This window comes from Cervus canadensis, chromosome 4, assembly GCF_019320065.1.
Source record: "Cervus canadensis isolate Bull #8, Minnesota chromosome 4, ASM1932006v1, whole genome shotgun sequence".
In the NCBI taxonomy this organism is placed as follows: domain Eukaryota; kingdom Metazoa; phylum Chordata; class Mammalia; order Artiodactyla; family Cervidae; genus Cervus; species Cervus canadensis.
This window is the reverse complement of record NC_057389.1, coordinates 99,063,862-99,082,145: the sequence shown is the minus strand read 5'-3', so window position 1 is coordinate 99,082,145 and position 18,284 is coordinate 99,063,862. Positions and strand designations below refer to the sequence as shown.

General features: G+C 43.3%; 1 protein-coding gene across 2 annotated transcripts in view; it reads right to left on the bottom strand.

Annotated features, from left to right (window-relative positions):
* Positions 1–18,284, bottom strand: part of OBSCN (obscurin, cytoskeletal calmodulin and titin-interacting RhoGEF) — a 170,682-nt gene that overhangs the window by 58,121 nt on the left and 94,277 nt on the right. For both annotated transcript variants that reach the window (XM_043467097.1, XM_043467098.1), the window contains exons 17-19: positions 14,542–14,817; positions 10,551–10,826; positions 4,427–4,702 (exon numbers count right to left, since the gene is read on the bottom strand). In XM_043467097.1, the coding sequence (XP_043323032.1) occupies positions 4,427–4,702; positions 10,551–10,826; positions 14,542–14,817 (828 nt within the window). The remainder of the gene's footprint in view (positions 1–4,426; positions 4,703–10,550; positions 10,827–14,541; positions 14,818–18,284) is intronic.

Sequence of the window (18,284 nt, the reverse complement as noted above, 5' to 3'; positions counted from 1 at the left end):
AGGAGAAAAGGAAAGATATTCCCATTTGAATGCAGAGTTCCAAAGAGTAGCAAGGAGAGATAAGAAAGCCTTTCTCAGCAATCAATGCAAAGAAGTAGAGAAAAACAATAGAATGGGAAAGACTACAGAACTCTTCAAGAAAATTAGAGATACCAAGGGAACATTTCATGCAGATGGGCTCAAAAAAGGACAGAAATGGTACGGACCTAACAGAAGCAGAAGATATTAAGAAGAGGTGGCAAGAATACACAGAAGAACTGTACCAAAAAAGATCTTCACGACCCAGATAATCATGATGGTGTGATCACTTACCTAGAGCCAGACATCCTGGAATGTGAAGTGAAGTGGCCTTTAGGAAGCATCACTACGAACAAAGCTAGTAGAAGTGATGGAATTCCTGTTGAGCTATTTCAAATCCTAAAAGATGCTGTGAAAGTGCTGCCCTCAATATGCCAGCAAATTTGGAAAACAGCAGTGGCCACAGGACTGGAAAACAGTTTTCATTCCAATCCCTAAGAAAGGCAATCCCAAAGAAAGCTCAAACTACTGCACAATTGCACTCATTTCACACACTAGTAAAGTAATACTCAAAATTGTCCAAGCCAGGCTTCAGCAATACGTGAACTGTGAACTTCCAGATGTTCAAGCTGGTTTTAGAAAAGGCAGAGGAACCAGAGATCAAATTGCCAACATCTGCTGGATCATTGAAAAATCAAGAGTTCCAGAAAAACATCTATTTCTGCTTTATTGACTATGCCAAAGCCTTTGACTGTGTGGATCACAATAAACTGTAGAAAATTCTGAAAGAGATGGGAATACCAGGCCACCTGACCTGCTTCTTGAGAAACCTGTATGCAGGTCAGGAAGCAACAGTTACAACTGGACATGGAACAACAGACTGAATTCCAAATAGGAAAAGGAGTATGTCAAGGCTGTATATTGTCACCCTGCTTATTTAACTTATATGCAGAGTACATCATGAGAAACGCTGGGCTGGAGGAAGCACAAGCTGGAATCAAGATTGCTGGGAGAAATATCAATAACCTCAGATATGCAAATGACACCACCCCTATGGCAGAAAGTGAAGAAGAACTAAAGAGCCTCTTGATGAAAGTGAAAGAGGAGAGTGAAAAAGTGTTGATGGTTACATGTGTTTATCTCTCCTGCCACTTTTGTGCTATGTTTTTTCATTTTTTTAGTAATGTTTCTAGTGAGATTAAGTTATTTAACTAAGGCAAGTATATCCATTTGTCCTTTGTGGTTTCTGCATTTATGTTCTGTTTAAAAATCTTTCATTATCCCATGGTCATTAAATAATCTTTATTATCATATAAAAGCTTGCTTTACCTTTCACACAGAGGTCTCTAACCTGCCTGGAGTTGGTTCTTTGTGTGGTAGGAGGTAGATTCCAATGTTATTTTATTTGTCTATGGTTAATGGCCTTACCATCAATGACGAAAAGATCCTCCTTTCTCTACACTTCAGTGTGAGCTCATCATGCCATTCCTTTGGGCTATTTATCTCTGCATTGAGACCCACTTGTCTAAATTGCTGTAATGTTTTTTTTGTTGTTGTTGTTTAAAGTCATGATTAGGTTGGAGCAAATGTCCTCATTTTGTTAAGACTCACTTGGTTCTCTTTGGCCATTGCAATCAACTTGTCAATATTCTAACACCCAAAAGAACTGTGGTCTGGCATTTAATGGGAAGTGAACGTCTCTGAGTCTTCCATAGATTTGTATACATTTATTTACATCTTGGAATTAGTAACATGACCCATATACTCTTATTGTCATTCTTTTAAAATTTCATTTTCCAGTTGTTTGTTTCTGGTATATAGATATAGAATTGTTTTCTGTATATTGTTTTTGTATGCAGCAATGTTTACCAATTCTCTTACTAACTGTAGTAATCAATGTTTCTAGATTTTCTAAATTGCTAATCATATCATCTGCATGTTTCATTTTTATTTTTCTAAGTTTTAATCTTTTATTTCCCTCCTTAGTGTGTTATGAATGCAGCATCAAAGTGGTGAGAACTGGCTTCCTTATCTTGTTCCCTACTGCAAAGGCAATGCCTTCAAGGTTTCACTTTATGTACGAGGATAGCCAGTTTTTCTCTATACTGCCAATTATTAAACAAAAGAAGAATCCTTATACTTTGGTAAGAATTTTATGGCAGGAATTAATGCTCAATTTTATCAAGTATTTCTCTTGGATATATATAGCTATATTTTATTGTGTATTTTTATTCTCCATTTATTGGGGAAATCATATCATTTTTCTTTTATTTTATTGACATTAAGCTTTCCATCAGTATGACAAAACCCACTGAAAAAATAAATAAATTAATTAATTAAAAAAAAAAAAAAGCTTTCCATCAAATTTTCTATTGATTCTTGTTTTAAACCAACCTTGCACTCCTGGAATATGACCGTTGCTGTAGTGTATTTTCCTCTTAATAAACTACTGAATTCAGTTTACTATTATTTTGTGGAAGATGTTAGCCTTAATATCATCAACAGATTAACTGTGTTACTTCTTCATAACTACCTTGTCAGATTTTGGTATCAATATGTTCTCTATGTAAGATAATTAGAGAATGCATTCCATTTTTCAATACTACAGAAGAATCTCTGTGAACATGGAATAATTTCTTACCAGAATACTCAGTACAATTTAACAATAGAGCAAGTGGGCTTAGATATTCTGCTGTGAGAAGATTGTTTATTATGATTCCATTTATTTAAAATATTGGGGCCTTTACAACTTGCTTGTTTTCCACTTTGTGAGTTTTGACATAGTTTTCTAGGAACTGATCAATTTGCAATCTTCTCTATTTTCATGAATTTTGTACACACATTACAACAAAACATGGACTAGATTTTGCTACATCTGTGTTCAGGGAGTTTACTCATCCATGTGAAAATTGCTATCCCAGAATATCTAAAGATTTCTATCTATCCCAGAATATCCAAAGATTTATAAGCCAAAATTCTGCCATGAAATAATTCCAAGCATTACTGTGTGGCCAAAATTTTCTCTTATTCTGGTTCAGTGAATTCTTGCTAACAGGAACTCTCAAGTGTTCTGGGTAAGAATCTGCCAGGAAAACCCCAGGGGAAAGATATCTTGTCTACCTCAGCCCTATAGCTCAGGTAGAGCCCGAGTAATAGACACCCAGGACCACCAATGGAGTCTGAACACTTGTGATAATGTGACTGAGCATTATTACATGGAAAACAATGCATGGTATGAAAGAACTGCCTCTCTTCCTCCAGAATACACTCACTCACCCATGCTTTCTTGGCTCAACATTGGCAATAAAGATGGAAGAATACAGGATGGAAGAATACAGGATAAAATAATTCAGGAAATCAATTAAAAAAAAAAAAGAGTACCAGAATCTCTTGGCTATACGGGTGTCCTATCCTCATTGCAAAATATGATAATTTGGTATCCCAAGAAAACTCACTTATATAGATGGAAAAATACATTCAGGTCCTAGGAAAAACAGAGTATTACCTGATGTCAATCTTGCCAAACTGATGTACAGACAGCTACATCCCAAAGGCCTTCACTCCATACATACTTTCAAACTCGACTCAGCTTCTTCCCATCCTTAGACCACCCACTCAATCCAGTTATGCACCACCTCACATTTCAGCAGGAAAATGCACCAATTTGACCCATACCACTCTACACGCCAGGTGTTCCTTGAACACCACTGAGGACTACAGCAAAGGGACTGATGCACAGGATGAAAGACACCATATGACAGAAACAGAAAATGAACACAGGCCTGGATGGTGACAGGGAAGGAGAACTTCTACAGGCTTTCTACCAGCCCTCTGTGCCGCCAAACTCCCTCTGCCTATCTCAGTGACAAGGAGCATTCTCCCACTGACCTCCTGTATCTAGGGAAATGGAGGGAAGACCTCCCAGAAACCTCAAGTTTGATCATTCAAACGTTACTCCTGAGAGAATGCGAAAGAAGATTGTCAGGGATACATCACACTGAAACAGCTGACCAAGTGAGAATTCGCATTAGGTGCCCGGTGAGGATGTGTGCTGGCTCTCCGGAAAAATGCATGGTGGGAGGAAAGTCACACATCCCCAGGCCTACCTCAGCCCCCCGGCATCAGGGAGAGCCAGGGTCCTGACACCAGGAAAAATAGGAAGGTTCTGGGCAGGTGCTAAGACAGTGTGACTGAGCCCCACTGCCTGGCAACAGGGAGACAGAAACAACCTTTCTTCTTTCCATATGCACTCTCCCCATCCATCCTCTTCCAGGTCAAAATGGGCCTCCAATGGGATGCAGAAAGACAGGGAGGCTGAAGAGATGAAGGTTCAAGGCACTCATGTCTGAAAGCCAGGCCCCTCATCCTCTGCACACAGGCTAGCTCGGCGTCCTCCTCCAGGACTGACCTGTGACGTCCAGGTGGAAGGAGACCTTCTGGCCCCCGGCCTTGCAGCTGTACTCCCCGGCGTCTGCCTTGCCCGCCTGCTGCACCACCAGCCGCCGCCCGCGGCCCGTGGCCTCCACACGCACTTTCGAGCTCGGACTCAGCTTCTTGCCGTCCTTGTACCACGTCACCTCCGTCTGGGCCTGGGCCACCTCGCAGCTCAGCGTGGCGCTGCTTCCCGCCACGGCCTGCACTTCACTGCGTGCCGGCTGCTCCTTGGCAAACACCACCGAGGGCTCTGGGGACAGAGGGGGAGACACGGGGTCAGAGACCCCATCTCAGTCAGGACGGCAGCCCCGGGCAGAGAAGACCTGGATGGGGAGGTGGGAGGGTCCAGGCGGGGGTAGTGAAGCTGGAGACTTTTCCAGGCTCTGCACCAGCCCTGCGCCCTGCAGAGGTCCTTCAGACATTCTCAGGGACAAGTGACACAGTCTATGCATTTTCCCACAGGTCCACCTGTATGAGCTGGTCCCACACGGGAAGGGTCGTTGGAGAAGACCCACACGGGAAGGGTCGTTGGAGAAGACATCTCCCTGTTTATGACATCTGCAGGATAACAAAGCAAGTATCCCCCAACCTCCCTACATGATGTCCCAGTCTTCTCCATAGGCTTATGCAGGGAACTTTCACCTGCAGTCCATGGAGATGTCTGAGGCCTCAGTATTGTCAACTGGTAGCAATCTGGGAGGAGTACTTCCACCTCCCTGTGGCTTTCTTTGTCATCGTCTGAGGAATGAAGAAGTACCTTCCCCTTAGAACTGGGTTCCCCATCACTGTTTTCTTCTTCCTAGTGAAACCATTCAAATCTTTTCTCCACTTACTAATAGTAGGCTCTCTGTTCTCAAGATTCACCTCTGGCCACTCTTTATCCACTTAAATACCAGAGAATGACACATAGGTAGGTTTTAAGGATGTTCCCAACTATGTGACTTGCATTTTCACTCTCTGATTGAGTCCTCTGTTAAATCAAACTTTTTCCTTCCAATAGTGTCAAATGTCCATTTCAAAGCCCCTTGAGTTTGGAGCATTTGTGTTTGTACTTAAGAAATCCTTCCTTACCTTAAGTCTTCAAATAAGTCATGTTATCATCCAAGGGAATTTTGGGTTTTACCATTTACACTGAGGTTCTAATCCACCCTGAGTTGACTTTTGTATGTGGTGTGAATTGCTGGTACAATTTAAGTTTTCAGAATGGTCAAACAGTCCAAGTACCATTTATGAAGACAGCACTCTCTTCAACTTCTCCAATAGACAGCACAGTATCAAGTGGAAGGTGAGGGTGGGTAAATGGGTGGTGCAAAAATCCATTTATGCAAGGAACTATTTCTGAGCTCACTGTTCTGTCCCTCTGACGTGGTAACTATCCCTGCACTGGGATCCTCTTATCTTCAAAATTGTAGCTTTGTGACATCAGGTCCCATTAAATGCTCCCACCATGCTTTCCTTCAAGAAAACAGTGTATTGATGGCACCTGGCCTTTGGAATCTGCCTGTTATTCTTCCATCAGACCACGCAAACAGAAATCTGGTTTCAATTCTGATTGCTAATAAACATCTTTGATTTTTTTCCCTCAGATTCCTATCTCTTTATTCCAAATTCCTACTGTCTCTCAAGAATCTTGAATAATTTCCCCACACACAGCCACTTAGCAACTTTTATCAGACCTGGAATGAGAAACATAATGTAATTGTGCTAGTCTAACTCTAACATAAAATTTCATTTTCCAAGTATTCTTTGCCGAGACATAGGCAAAGAAATGCTTTCTGTATAATTACTTTTTTACACAATAATTTTCTACTCAAGAATCTTATACATTCTAATAATTTATCTTTGGGATTGTCTGAGTTGATAGTATATCGTTATGCCTCCCAGGGAAGTTGGTGGGGCCCTGGTATAGGACAGTTCAGGTAGAGAGCAAAATAAAAAGATGTTTAAAGCTAAGTGAGACTGCCAGAAGTTAGCACTTAGTTAGTTGGATGTGGGAAGAAGTTAAAAACGACTCCTAGGTTCCTGATCTACTAAGTACAGAGTGTGGAATGAGAATGAAGGAGGGCTTTAAGCCAGCAAATGATGCCAAGAAAAAATATTCAGGTAGGTAGAAAGAAATCCAACAGGACGTGGGTTGTAAAAGCCGATGAAAAGCTTATAACCAGAGCTTGAACATGTTCAACAAGCCATCACTACCCAATAATCTGACAGCAGGTTATGGAGCAGTAGAAAGGTCGTGGGTAAGTCTGGGCGTGCACAATACGGCCCACGTTAGGATCCTTGCACAAGACAAGATGCTATGTTTACAGTCAGCAGCTCACCTCCAAAAACCGTCTTGAATCATATGTTGCAAGAAACAGCAACGGTTCTCAGAGCAGATGTCTTAAGCAATATTTAGGAAGAAAAAATTTTCCTAAAACACATAATGTCTTCAGAGGTGCAGTTCTAGGCACAACAAACACAAATTTCAAGATGTCATAAGGGGTAGTTTGGCCTGTTCGAGGCTCCTGAATTACTTCATTCCAGATTGGGGCCTTTCACTTACTCAGTCCAACCAGAAGGTTCACTGATTCTGGTTCTCATTAGGGTTGTTCTAAGTGTTTAGTTAGTTAGTTTTGGGCAAATGGAGGGATTACACTTTTTCACTCTCTTGCTTATGTATGTGCAATCACCTACTGTTAAGCTTTCTACCTATTAACATGCTAACGTTAAAAACAATGTGCAATTCTGGACTATGACTTTCATCACTAATCTCTAACAACAGATACACTGGTGAACTCATTTTGCTAACATTTGATTTATGATTTTGGCCTTGATACTCAGAGAAGATTGGTCTGGAATTTCATTCTTCCTGCATTTCTAGTGTGATTCTGGTACTGATATTATGTTCTGTATGTGAGGAGAGTTATGTAATATATCTCATTCTTCTCTCTCTAGGACTATCTCCATGAGTGTGCAATATCTGTTTCCTGGTATTTTGCATAGTGTACTAGAGAACTACAAGTGTGGAGAAGACTTTTCATTATTGCTCCTATTGATAACACAACTGATACAATCTTTAACTTCTATATTCTTTTTTCCATTTTCATGTAGTTTAGAAGCAAAAGGCAAAGGAGAAAAGGAAAGGATATACCCGTTGGAATGCAGCTTTCCAGAGAATAGCAAAAAGAAGTAAGAAAGCATTCCTAAGTGAACAATGCAAAGAAAAAGAGGAAAACAATAGAATGGGAAAGACTAGAGATCTCTTCAAGAAAATTAGAGATACCAAGGGAACATTTCATGCAAAGATGGGCACAATAAAGGACAGAAACGGTATGGACCTAACAGAAGCAGAAGATATTAAGAATTGGCAGGAATACACAGAAGAACTATACAAAAAAGGTCTTAATGACCTGTACAACCCAACAGTGTGATCATTCACCTAGAGCCAGATATCTTGGAGTGTGAAGTCAAGTGGGCCTTAAGAAGCATTACTACTAATAAAGCTAGTAGAGGTGATGGAATTCCAGCTGAGTTATTTCAAATCCCAAAAGATGATGCTGTGAAAGTGCTGCATTCAATATGCTAGCAAATTTGGAAAACTCAGCCAAGGCCACAGGACTGGAAAAGGTCAGTTTTCATTTCAATTCCAAAGAAGGGCAATGCCAAAGAAAGTTCAAACTACCACACATTTGCACTCATTTCAAATGCTAGCAAGGTAATACTCAAAATCCTTCAAGCTAGGCTCCAACAGTACATGAACTGAGAACTTCCAGATGTACAAGCTGGATTTAAAAAAGGCAGAGGAACCAAACTGCCAACATCCGTTGGATCATAGAAAATGCAAGGGAATTCCAGAAAAAGTTCTACTGCTTCACTGACTATACTAAAGCCTTTGACTGTGTGGATTGCAATAAACTATGGAAAACTCTCAAAGATATGTAATACCAGACCACCTTGCCTGCCTTCTGCGAAACCTATACGCAGGTCAGGAAGCAACAGTTAGAACAAGACAAGGAACAGTGTACTGGTTCCAAATTGGAAAAGCAGTATATCAAGGCTGTATATTGTCACCCTGTTTATTTAACATAAATAAATAAACACCCTGTTTATTTTATATTCAGAGTACATCATGCGAAATGCTGGGCTGGATGAAGCTCAAGCTGGAATTAAGATCGCAGGGAGAAATATCAATAACCTCAGATATGCATATTACTACACCCTAAAGGCAGAAAGTGAAGAGCAACTAAAGAGCTTCTTGATTAAGGTGAAAAAGAAGGGTGAAAAAACTGGCTTAAAACTCAACATTTAAAAAATTAAGATCATGGCATCCGGTCCCATCAGTTCACGGCAAATAGATCAGAAAAAAATGGAAACAGTGACAGACTTTATTTTCTTGGGCTCCAAAATCACAGCAGACAGTGACTGCAGCCATGAAATTTTTTAAAAGATGCTTGCTCCTTGGAAGAAAAGCTATGACAAACGTAGACAGCATATCAGCATATTCAAAAGCAGACATCACTTTGCCAACAAAGTTCAGTCTATTCAAGGCTATGGTTTTTCCAGAAGTCATGTATGGATGTGAGAGTTGTACCATAAAGAAAGCTGAGCACCAAACAACTGATGCTTTTGAACCGTGGTGCTGGATAAGACTCTTGAGAGCCCCTTGGCAGCAAGGAGATTAAACCAGTCAATCCTAAAAGAACTCAACTCTGAATATTCATTGGGAGGACTGATGCTGAAACTGAAGCTTCAATACTTTGGCCACCTGATGTGAAGTACTGACTCGTTGGAAAACACCCTGCTGCTGGGAAAGATTGAGGGCAGGAGGAGTAGGGGTCGACAGATAATGAGATGGTTGGATGACTCAATGGCCATCAATTTGAGCAAACTCTAGGAGATAATGCAAGACAAGAAAGCCTGGGGTACTGCAGTCCATGGGGTCTCAAAGAGTTGGATATGACTGAACAACAACTATTTAACCACATTTTCCAACTTTTCTATGATTTTATCTTAGAATACACTCTAACATTGTCAAAAACAAAAAACATTCCAGAAAGATGCATGCTGAGATCTGGGATATCTGTACACATCCACAAATCATCATACATTATTAGTACAGTCAAAAACTGTTAGGTGTTGGCACCTAGAAGTCAAGGTAGGATGGCAGCCCAACTCTATTCAGCATGAAGTCTTCACTGCCAGAAGAAGAATAATCTGATTTCTTAGACTGTCCTGTTTTCCAGGCACAAGGCAGAGACTCATTCAGCACTAGGAAAATGCAATGAAATAAAGACTGCTTTGCGAGGCAGAGGCTAGTAGGACAGTAACTGCTCATTAGCAAAGCCTAGTGATGTGGCAGAAGTGACTTTTTCCTTTCAATTCCTAAATTCACCAGCATCACACCAAGGGGAATACAACCTGCAACATCCAACCTGTTTGAAGACAAAGGCAAAATCATATTTTGCAATCCAAGGTCACCCTAAATGGCACAGGTGACGCTCTACCAATCATCCTTTCTTTCTTCCTTTTGCCAGGACCTGACAACATAACATGGGCTTATTCTGGCTACCTACAGACAACCAGAGCAGGAACAGGAGGGAAGGGCATCCCAGAAACCTCAAATTTCATCATCCAAACTTCATTCCTAAGAGAATTCCAAGTAGCACTGTGTGGTCAGTATGTCTCCTAAACAGGGATCCATCAAGTCCCAGTTCTGGCCAACCGAGACCAGCAAGAGGTACTGGATGGAGGCCTATGCTAGCTCTCAGCAAAGAGATGATGGGAGGAAGGTCAGTTATTCCCAGGCCTACCTCAGCCCCCAAGCATCAGGGAGAAGCAGGGTCTCCACACCAGAAACAACAGGCAGATTATGAGCAGGTGCTAAGACAGTGTGACTGAGCCTCACTGCCTGAAAAATGCATGGACCAAAATGCCCCTTTTCTCTCCATGGACACCCTCCCCAGGGCCAAAATGGGTACCAAGGTGGGACATGGAAGACTGGAAGGCATGAAGAGATGAAGGATCCAGGCAAGTGCAAACATAGTCTGCTGAGGCTGGAAGCCAGTCCCCTCATCACCTGCACACAGGCTAGCGCAGCGTCCTCCTCCAGGACTGACCTGTGACGTCCAGGTGGAAGGAGACCTTCTGGCCCCCGGCCTCGCAGCTGTACTCCCCAGCGTCCGCCTTGCCCGCCTGCTGCACCACCAGCCGCCGCCCACGGCCCGTGGCCTCCACACGCACTTTCGAGCTCGGACTCAGCTTCTTGCCGTCCTTGTACCACGTCACCTCCGTCTGGGCCTGGGCCACCTCGCAGCTCAGCGTGGCGCTGCTTCCCGCCACGGCCTGCACCTCACTGCGTGCCGGCTGCTCCTTGGCAAACACCACCGAGGGCTCTGGGGACACAGAGGGGGATACACAGGGTCAGAGACCCCATCTCAGTCAGGATGGCAGCCCCAGGCAAAGAACAGGGATGAGGAGTTGGGAGTGGGAGGAGGGGAAATGGGGCTGGAGAATTCTTGGGGATCTGCACCAGTCTTGTGCTCTGCAGCGGGGCCCCCGCCTTTCTCGGCAGCAAGTCACACAATTTACGCATTCTCCCACAGGTCCCTGGGGGCAGGTCCACGGTGCAGGACAAATGGAACAGACTTGCCCCCTGCTCATGACAACTGCCAGGTCTCCAGGCAAATGCTCCCCATCCTTCCTCAGCAGTGCCCCAGTTTTCTCCATACTGTTTAAGAGCAGGGAGCTTTTCACCTGTAGTCTATGAAGACGGCTGAGGCTCGGTGCCCTTGTCCGCGCTTAGGATTGTCAGCTGACAGCAATCTGGGGGAGCGCCTGCACCTCATCACTGTCTGAGGAATGAAGAAAGGGAGCCCTTTCCCTTTAGGACTGGGCTTGCCATTCCTGTTCTCTTCGTCCTGTGACACTAGTCAAATCTTTTGCCCACTTACCAACAGTAGGCTCAACCTTTCCTTGATTCAACCCTGGCCACTCTTCAAACATTTAAATACTAGAGAATGATAAACAGGCAGGTCTGAAGGACATTCCCAACTGGGTGACTGCCACATTCACCCTCAGATCCAGTCCTCTGACAATCCAAACTTTCTTCTTCCAACAGTGTCACAAGGCCCATTTCTGCTCTTTGAGTGCAGAGGACTCATTTGTGTTCTATTCAGGAAATACTTCCTTACCTTAAGTTCTTATAGAAACCACTTTCTCATCTGAGGTTTTTTATACCCTGAGGTTTCTAATCCAACGTGAGTTGACTTTTGTGTGTGGTGTGAACTGCTAGGACATTTTAAGTTTTCCATGTGGTTCACTGGTTCAGCAACTATTTTTGACTACAGCATCCTTCCTCAACTTCTCAAATAGACAACACAATAACAAACAGAAGATAAAGAGGATCTGTGAGGATGGTGGGTGCAGGAACCCTTTTATGCAAGAACTGTTTCTGAGCTCACTATCCTGTTCCTCTGACGTGACAACTATCCTGCACTGGGATCCCATTATCTTGAAAAAACTGTAGCCTTACAATAATTCCTCACTTCAGGTCCCAGTAAATGCTTCCACTGTGCTTTTCTTCAAGAAAACAACATATTGGCTGTACCTTGCCTTTGATCTGCCTGTTATTCCTCTATCGACCACCCAAAAAAGAAATTTGGTTTCGATTTTGATTGTTAACATTTTTTATTTTTCCCTCGAATTTCTATCCACATACTGCAACCTCTGACTATGTTTCAAGAATCTTGAATAATGTCCCACACACAGCCTCTGAGTAACTTTTATCAGATCTGGAATTAGAAACATGATACAATTTTGCCAGTCTAACTCACACAAATTTCATTTTGCAAGCCTTCCTTGCCAGGATTAGACGTAGAAATAATTTCTGCATATTGATTTTTTTTACACACTAATCTTACTCAAGAATCAGATACAATCTAACCATTTATCTCTGGGATTGTCTGAGTTGATCATTCCATCATCAGCAAATTCCACCTTTAGTTTTCCAGTGATTTTAGTTTCCTCTTTACTCAACTCAGAGGTTACAGTTAGCTTGAGTGCTGTCCCTCATGTCAAAGATCTCCTGGTACTCCTTAAGTGGGATGCTGTTGTTGGGCTTGTTCTTGTTTTTGCAGGAGTGTGATAACATTAAAAAGAACTCTTTAATATAGTTTGCTAAGAATTTTATGGCACAAACTGATGCTCAATATTATCAAACATTTTGTTCCACCTTCAAGTTCAATCAACTATTTGATTCTGTACTCATGAAGACAATCACATCTTTCTGCATTCAATCCAAAGTCAAGCTTTCTACCTACCAACGATGCCAACGTTGACACAACGTGCAATCCTGAACTATGACTTTCACCACGCATCTCTACCCGTGGATACACTGCTGAGTTCTTTTTATTAACATTTAATATGTGATTTTGACCTTGACACTCACAGTAGATTTTCTGGAATTTCATTCTCCCTGCCTTTCTAGTGTGATTTTGGCATCGATGTTATATTCTGGACATGAAAGAGTTATGGAGGATATCTCATTCTTCTCTCTCCAGGACCATCTCCATAAGCATGGAATGACAATTTTCCAAATATTTTGCATGCCTCACTAGAAAACTACAGGGCTGAGAAGATTTTTCACTACTGGTTCTACTGATTCACAAGTCACAAACGCTTTAAATTTACTCTGTCTTCGTGTGTCCAATTATCACATAATCTCCTAGGATTTAGCCATATATCACAATTTTTCAAAGGTTTTACCATAAAATACTTTCTAATGTGCTCCCAAAAACCACATTCTAAGAGACCCATGGTGGGATCTGGGGTGTATACACACCCACACATCCTGCTACACTGGCATGGTCTCAAACTTTCACATGCTGGCTCCTAGAAGTCAATGTGGCATGGCTGCCACCCCTACTCAGCATGAAGACTCTCTTCCCAGAAAAAGCATGACCTGATTTCTTAGACTGCTTGACATTTCAGCCACGAGAAAGAGACACTCAATGAATACAAGCAAAATGCAAGGAAACAGAGGCTGCTTTGCCAGTCAGAGGCTGCTAGGACAGTAACTGCTTATTAGCAATACCTACTGATGTGGCAGAAGAGACTTTTTTCCTTTCCATTCCTAAATTCATCAACTAATGCCAAGTGGAATACTGACCTGCAACATACAAACTTGTTCGAAGACAAACACAAAATCATACTTGATCTAAGAAGATCACCCTAAATAGCACAGGTGACTATCAATCATCCTTTCTTTCCTCCCTTTGTAAAGCGTGCATGCATGCTAAGTCGCTTCAGTGGTGTCCAACTCTTTGCGACCCTTTGGACTGTAGCCCATCAGGCTCCTCTGTCCATGGGATTCTCCAGGCAAGAATACTGGAGTGAGTTACCACACCCTCCTCCACGGGATCTTCCCAACCCAGGGACCAAACCCGCATCTTCTGCGGCTCCTACATTGCAGGCAGATTCTTTACCGCTGAGCCACCAGGGAAGCCCCACTTTGTATGGCCCTGACAATAAAACATGGTTTTTTTTTTTCTTGCAATGTACAGGCTACTGGAGCTTCTATATCCAGAGAAAGGAAGGAGTGGCATCCCAGAAACCTCAAATTCAATCATCCGAAGTTCACTCCTGCAAGAATTCCAAGTAGGATTGTGTGGCCAGTATTTCCCCTAATCTGGAATGCATCAAACTGAAACACCGAAGCACTAGGATGAGGTACCAGATGAGGGCATGTGCTAGCTCTCAGGAAAGACAGATGATGGGAGAAAAGTCACATATTCCCAGGTCTACCTCTGCCCCCAAGCATCAGGGAGAGTCAGGGTCCCAATACCAAGAATGCGAGGAAGGTTCTGGGCAGGTACTAAGACAGTGTGACTGAGTCTCACTGCCTCCAAAGAGGTGGACAAAAATGGCCCTTCTTCATTGAAGTTGCATCCTCCCCTCCACCCTTCCTCAGGGCCAGGATGATATGAAGATGAGACATGGAGGTATGAAGAAATAAAGGCTACTGGTGAGTACACACATCTGTTGAGACCAAAAGCCAATCCCTTCATCCTCTGCACACAGGCTAGCTCGGCGTCCTCCTCCAGGACTGACCTGTGACGTCCAGGTGGAAGGAGACCTTCTGGCCCCCGGCCTCGCAGATGTACTCCCCGGCATCCGCCTTGCCCGCCTGCTGCACCACCAGCCGCCGCCCACGGCCCGTGGCCTCCACACGCACTTTCGAGCTCGGACTCAGCTTCTTGCCGTCCTTGTACCACGTCACCTCCGTCTGGGCCTGGGCCACCTCGCAGCTCAGCGTGGCGCTGCTTCCCGCCACGGCCTGCACGTCGCTGCGTGCCGGCTGCTCCTTGGCAAACACCACCGAGGGCTCTGGGGACACAGAGGGGGATACACAGGGTCAGAGACCCCATCTCCATCAGGACGGCAGCCCCGGGCAGAGAAGCGGGGGGAGCCGAGGAGGAGGTGTGTGTGGTGGCAGGGGAGCTGAAAGCGTTTCTGGGCTCTGCACCAGCCCTATGCTCTGTAGAGGTCCCCTGCGTTCTCAGCAACAGTCCCACATTTATGCATTCTCCTCTGAGCCCATGGGAGCTGGTCCAGCTGGCAGGGTGGCCACTGGAAAAGACGTCTCCCATGCTCACGGCATCTGCAGGGTCATGAGGCATGTGTCCCCGAACCTTGCTAGATGGTGCCCTAGTTGTCTCCATGTGGTTATGCAGGAACTTTTCGCCTGTGGTCCATGGAGAGGGCTGAGGCTTGGTGCCCTTCTGACTGTTAACTACTGTCAGCTGGTGGCAATCTTGGGGGACTGCCTCCCCCCCTTTCCCTGGCTTTCTTTGTCACCGAGTAATAAAGAAGCTGAGTACCTTTCCTCTTAGCACTGGGTTCACCATTCCTATTTTCTTCTTCATGGTGACACAATTCAAATCTTTTGCCCATCTACAAATAGGAGGCTCTTTTTTCATTCAACTCTGGCCATTCTTTATACACTTACATACCAGAGAATGACTCATACGTAGGATTTAAGGATATTTCCAACTGTGTGACTGGCATTTTCACTCTCAGATCCAGTCCTTTGATAAATCAAAGATTTTCCTTCCAATAGTTTCACAATGTCCATTTCAGCCCTTTTGGGCATAGATCATTTGTGTTCCATTTAAGAAATTTCTCCTTATGTTGTCTTTAAAGAAACCACATTATCATCTGAGGGGTTTTTTGGGTTTTGCCTTTTGCCCCGAGTTTTCTAACCCACTCTGAGCTGACTTCTGTGTGTGGTGTGAATTGCTGGCACAATTTAATTTTTCCGAATGGTTCAGTGGTCCAACACCATTTATTAGACAACATCCTTCCTTGAGTTCTCCCACAGACAACACAGTAACAATGGAAAGGTGTAGGGGGATGGAGGGACGGGTGGTGCAGGAAGCCATTTATGCAAGGAACTGTTTCTGAGCTCACCATTCGGGTCCTCTGATGTGGAAACAATCACTGCACCGGGATCCCCTTATCTCGAACACTACAGCTTTAGGGTAATTCCTGATACATGAGAACTGGTCCGGCTGGTCCCCCATGGAGCAGGGATCACGCGCCCACACACATGTGGCCTTGCAGCCGTTTGCAGAGCTGGCATGCCTGGGTGTGTGTCTGCTTCTGCAGCCAAGAGGGTCCTGAGAAGGAGCCTGCTTTTGTAGATAGCTCTGTGGTTTCAGAGGGCTTCCCAGGTGGTACTAGTGGTAAAGAGTCCACCTACCAATGCATGAGACATAAGAAACGCGGGTCCGATCCCTCGGTTGGGAGGATCCCCTGGAGGAGGAAATGGCAACCCACTCCAGTATTCTTGCCTGGAGAATCCCACAGACAGAGGAGCCCGCCTGGTAAGCTCTAGTCCACAGGGTTGCAAATGGTCTGACACTACTGAAGCAACTTAGCCTAACACAGGTCCCAGGAAACGTCCCCACCATGCTTTTCTTCAAGAAAACAGTGTGTTGGCTGTACCTTGCCTTTGAAATTGGCCTATTATTCTTCCATCAGACCACCCAAAAAAGAAAATTCTATTTTGATTGTTAATAAACACCTTTGACTTTTTCCCTTAGATTTCTCCATCTAATGCAACCTGCCACTGTCTCTCAAGAATCTTAAATATAATTTCCCCACACACAGCCTCTTGGTGACTTTGATCAGACCTGGAATTAGAAACATGATACAACTGTGCTAGTCCAACTCTTAACACAGATTTCATTCTTCAAGCATTCCTAACGAGGACTTAGATGTAGGAATTATTTCACCATACTGATTTTTTTCCTCAAGAATCATTCACAGTCTAATAATGTATCTTCAAATTTTCTGAGTTTCTAAATTTCATCTTTAGTTTTTCAAAACCATCTGCTGGTGATTTTATTCTCCTCTTTACTGGACTCAGGGGTTGCAGTGGCCTCCATGTATTATCCCTCACTCAAAGATTTGCAAGCGGGATACACCTTAAGCAGGATAATGTTATCACTGCTGTTCTTTTCACAAGAATTTTATTATGTTAAAAGAAAAAATATCTTTTACAGTTTCCCAAGTATTTTATGGCAGGGACAGATAGATGCTTGATGTTATCAAATATTTTGTCTTGATGTATGATGTTTGAATTTAATTAACCACTTGATTCTGTACTATGGAGATAATCACATTTGGGATCTTCACGGAACAAGGATCAAACCACTGTCCCTGACATTGGCATTCTGGACCACCAGGGAAGTCCTTGCACTCTATTTCTTAATATAAAGTTTTTTATCTATTAACATAACCAATGTTAAGCCCATTGTGCAACCCTAGACTACAACTTTTATCATGGATCCCTACTCCTAGATACATTGATTAATTCATTTTGCTAACAAATATTATGATTTTTTATTTTGGCCTTGATATTCACAGACAATTGGTCTGGAATTTGATTCTCCCTGCCATTTCTGGGTCATTTTGGTATCAATGCTATGCTTTGTATATGAAGAAAGTTACAGAGTCTGTCTCCTTTTTCTCTCTCTAGGATCATCTCTACAAGCACAGAATAACAGTTTTCCAGGACATTTTGTACAGTGTACCAGAGAACTGGTTTCCCTGGTGGCTGGGCAATAAATAATCTGCCTGCAGTGCAGGAGATGCAAGTTTGATCCCTGGGCCAGGAAGATCCCCTAGAGAAGGAAATGGCAACCCACTCTAGTATTCTTACCTGGGAAATCACACGGACAGAGGAGCAGGGTGAACTACAGTCTACAGGGTCATGAAAGAGTTAGACATGACTTGCAAATAAACAACATCAAAAACAACCAGAGATCTACAGGGCTAAGAAGACTTTTCATTATTGGTCCTACTGATTGACACGTCTTACAACACTTTGACTTCTCTCTATCTTCTTGTGTTCATAGAGCTTACAATGATTTAGCCACATTTCACAAGTTTTTAAAAGTTTTACTTTCAAATACTCTCTAGTGTGCTCCAAAAAACACATTCTATAAAGATGAACTGTGGGATGAGGTATCTATTCACACCCACAAATCATTCTACATTGGCACAGTCTCAAATTACGTGTCAGCACCTAGGAGTAAATGTGAAATGGCAGCCCATCCCTCTTTGGCACGAGACTCTCTTCCGGGAAGAAGAATAAGCTGATTTCTAAGGCTGCCCTATCTTCCAGTCACAAGACAGACACACTCACTGACCATCAGGAAACTGCAAGGAAATAAGCACTGCTTTGCCAGTCAGAGGTTGCTGGGACAGTAACTCCTTCTTAGTAAAGACTACCGATGTGGCAGAAGTGAACGTGTTCCCTTCTGTTCCTAATTCCCTCAGCGGAATGC